General features: G+C 35.3%; 1 protein-coding gene across 6 annotated transcripts in view; it reads right to left on the bottom strand.

Moving 5' to 3' along the window:
- The window catches only part of LOC106880824 (leucine-rich repeat-containing protein 43), a 62269-nt gene that overhangs the window by 2045 nt on the left and 56236 nt on the right, over positions 1-3988 (bottom strand). For 5 of the 6 annotated variants that reach the window (XM_052968530.1, XM_052968545.1, XM_052968522.1 and 2 more), the window contains 2 exons: positions 2780-2884; positions 1307-1486 (listed from right to left, as the gene is read on the bottom strand). In XM_052968530.1, the coding sequence (XP_052824490.1) occupies positions 1307-1486; positions 2780-2884 (285 nt within the window). Of the gene's footprint in view, positions 1-1306; positions 1487-2779; positions 2885-3988 lie in introns of those variants that run through there. The other variant, XM_052968546.1, reaches the window with a different exon arrangement.

Here is a 3988-nt window from a genome sequence, read left to right as displayed (position 1 = left end):
TATATGTATGTATGTATGTATACATACACACTTATGTTTATATGATGACATACATATTCATTTTTGATATGTTCTGACAGATTCAAACATAAATATACTAATTGCTGTAGTATTTAATCACTGAAGAACAACTTCTCCTTTCAGATGAATGTATGTTCATAACACACTTGATTCATTTGGGTAAGGGGATTTTGAGGTACCCAGTGTTTTGACTTTATTGTGCCTCCTCACCCATAACTACTGTATACATGCTTAATACATGTCATCATTCTTATTCTTGCTGTTCACCATGCACTTGATGATTTATTATCTAAATAGTTGTTTAACCTGCTTGAATCACATCCTACCATCTTAAAAAAAGATAACACACATTTGACAATACAGTCCCAGATATACAAAGAATATTAGGGAGAGATGTACATGGTTTATCAGGACTTACTATGGGCCAAACAACAACAATAACAATTGTTTTTGACATTTTTAGAAATAATTATTTCTAGCATTAATAATGATTTCAAATTTTGTCACAAGGCCAGTAATTTAGGGGGAAGAGGTAAGTTGATTACATTGATCCCAGTATTCAACAAGAATTATTCTATTGGCCCCAGAAGGAAAAAAAGGCAAAGTCAACCTTGGCAGAATTTGAACTCAGAACCTAAAGGTGGATGAAATGCCACAAAGCATTTCACCCAGCATGTTTATGATTCTACCAGCTGGCTGCCTTGTTTCTAGCATTAATAATAATAATAATTTAGGCATAAGGCCAGGATTTTGAAGTGAGGGTACTTTATTTTATTGGCCCTGTAAAGATGAAGGACCAAGCTGGCTTCAGAAGGATCTGAGCTCAAAATGTAGAGGGTCAGAAGAAATATTGCAAGGCATTTTGTCAGACACTTTAATAATTCTGCCAAACCAATGTTCTTAAAGCATCTAATCCATCATTCTACTATACCAATCACTCACTAGGTATATTGATAATAACACCACCATTTCTACTACAGCAGCAGTAGCAGATCAATAGCATCATAATCATAACATCCATTATTCCATGCTTGTTTGAGTCAAATAGAATTCACTGAGGCAGATTTTATATAGCCAGATGCCCTTCCTGTTACTAACTATCACCTATTTTTCTAAGTAGGAAAATATTTTTCCTTGACTGTATTATGTCTTCATAGAAGACTAGAAACAAATCAATTACAATTATCACGTGATGTCAAATCAAGGAGACACAAAGGCATACATGTACAACAGAAATTTGAAAACTAAAAATATTTCAATTACTCATTTAGATAAAAATACTAACCTTGGAACGATCGGTGCCTGGAGAAACTTCAGGGACATCTGGAATTTCATAGGAAAATCTAGTGTTGATGTAATGGTTTCCTTTGATAAAGGATTCTATATTGAGATAGAATTTGGCTAGCGTTGTATGTTCTGGTGGAAACCATTTTATTAAATCCATTTTGCCAGATTTCTTCGTTTTCTGTTGACAGAGAAGGGATAAACAATATACATTTATAAATACATGTTCGTCTGTCAGAGTGATGAAGACCATTGAATGATCCTTAAGAAAGAGTAATGACATATGTGATAACTTTGTTTAAAGAGAAGAAGAGTTGTGCACCTTCAGCTTCCCTTTTTTATCTTTGACCAACTTCAATCTAGTGACAAGACTAGCTCGAGACAACTAGGGGTGGAAATGGATGCAGTGGATGAACAAAATGTTTTATTTGCATCATCTTGGTCTCTGCAATCCACAGTGCATTGCTGCAGTCACCTTCCCCTCCATTGAACTCTGAAGGACCTGGTCTTCACATGCTTCAGTAGCAAGCCCTAATATGCTAATTAACCCATAGCTGGGACCCTGACAGGTGCTACTACTCCATGTCAGAGTATACCTAGAAACAATAGTGACTAAGAAGTGGTTCCCATTCCTCAAAATTTGGGAGTAATTGGATGCAGTTTAAAGTCATACTCAGGACATATCTTTCATCATCATCAGCATTTAATGCCCATCTTCCATCCTGGCAAGAATTGGATAGTTTGATAGGAACTGGCCAGGTGGAACATTACTCCAGGCTACTGTGTCTGTTTTGGCATTGTTTCTATGGCTAGACCAACCACTCCACAGAATGAACTGAATGCTTTTTATGTGGCACCAGCAAAGGCGAGGTCAGTTTTGGCATGTTTTTTACAGATGGATACCCTGGCTGGATCACCAAGTAACTTGCAAGGTAAGGAATTTTGAGAGGGGAGAGGGCATTGGAGAAGGTGATCTTGTGTGATATGATGAAAGATTAGAGTGTGCTAAAACCATAATGATCATAGAATCTCGTCTGGTATATCTTAAAACAAAGGTGTCATGTATTTTTTTCTTTTTCCATGCTGGGTCTTGAGGAAGAGGCAATGTTCATGGCTTTGGAAAGCTCTGTGAGACAGCTCAGACTGATGCTGTTAATGTACTATTTAAACTGTTGCAAGTCAATGCCAATAGGAAAGACATGAGCAGGGAGGAGATTCCAGAGGGTCAAAACATGTGTCACATTAAACATATCTCAACACCAAATGTCCATGTGCCACCTCTGATATGTATTCAAACATAGGAGTCACACTGAATATACCTCACACATATGTGAAAGCTTACTATTAATATTTATGATGTATTAAGCATATCTTAAAACAGTATCATGTTCAGCATATTTCAGAAACTCAGATCTTAAATCAAACTCATCACAGTACACATATCTTAAAGTAAATAAATCCTATGAATACAAACCTTTCCTTTATCAGGTTTTTTCTCAGGTTTCCGTCCTTTCTTTTTGTCTTTACTAGAAACACTTTTATCATCTTCAGGTTCTTCAATAATTTCATGTCCTATCAACTAGAGTGATCACAGTTGTTGATTAACAGTCTCTTGATAAACATAACACTTAGATTGACAATTAACATATATAAGTTACATGTCATTATCACCATTGTCATCATCATCATTTCATCATCAGCATCATTGTTTTAACATCTAGTTCTCTATGCTTGTATGGGTCAAATAGAATTGTTGAGGCATAGTTTCTATGGCTGAATGCCATTCTTGTTAACCTTCATGTTTTCATGCAAGGTAATTTTTCCTTATGACCAAGCATATTTTCATGCAAATGTAGTAGAAATACTTAGTAGTCAAAACTGGATATCTACATACAACGCAGAAAAAAAAAATAACAACTCAAGAATACAATTGTGATTTGCTAAAATATTGCAAATGTCATTAAAATAATCTGACCATTCAAGACTTCATGTGGAACCAGATCTAACAACAATTTCAACTTTAGTGTGCTTTTCCTGATGAAGACCACCACTATATATTCAGCACATTTTAACCACTACTGACAGACAACAGAAATCAGGTCAGATATTGAAGATGGCAGTCTGCAGACAGTAGCTAACCAAAGTGCTGTCACAACACAAAAACAGTGAATGGATGACAACAGCAATAAACAATGAGCAGCTAACATCAAGAAACTCATGACAACAACTACTATGATATCTGGCCCAGGAATAATAACCATTGAACTTTCTTGGTGTTTGTTATTCATAGTAAAGACATCATTTTTTTGCTTATGATAAAAATAAATCTCAAACAGAATTCTGTGTTCTTTATCATAACAGAAGGTTGGATTTGAATGACACAGTTTGTACAACCATCATGCAATGCCAAGGCAAACAGACACAAACACACGCCCATCAAACATACACATTAAATAAAGTGTCAAACATGCTTGTATGAACTAGTAAGAGATCAAGTGTATGACAATATATAAAGGTGATGAATGGTCTATTGATCTAAAGAGAGAGATTGTGTTGTTAAGTGAAATGGAAATTAGAGGGGGAAAATAAGGGATAAATGGAGTACAAGCATCATTTTCCTATATATATAACATTGCCATTACCTTTATTACCATACGTCTATCATGTGTGTGTGTGTACATAT

This window comes from Octopus bimaculoides, chromosome 1 (assembly GCF_001194135.2).
Source record: "Octopus bimaculoides isolate UCB-OBI-ISO-001 chromosome 1, ASM119413v2, whole genome shotgun sequence".
NCBI classification, from domain to species: Eukaryota; Metazoa; Mollusca; class Cephalopoda; order Octopoda; family Octopodidae; genus Octopus; species Octopus bimaculoides.
Note: the sequence above shows the minus strand (reverse complement) of the source record. Positions and strands in the feature narration are given on the sequence as shown.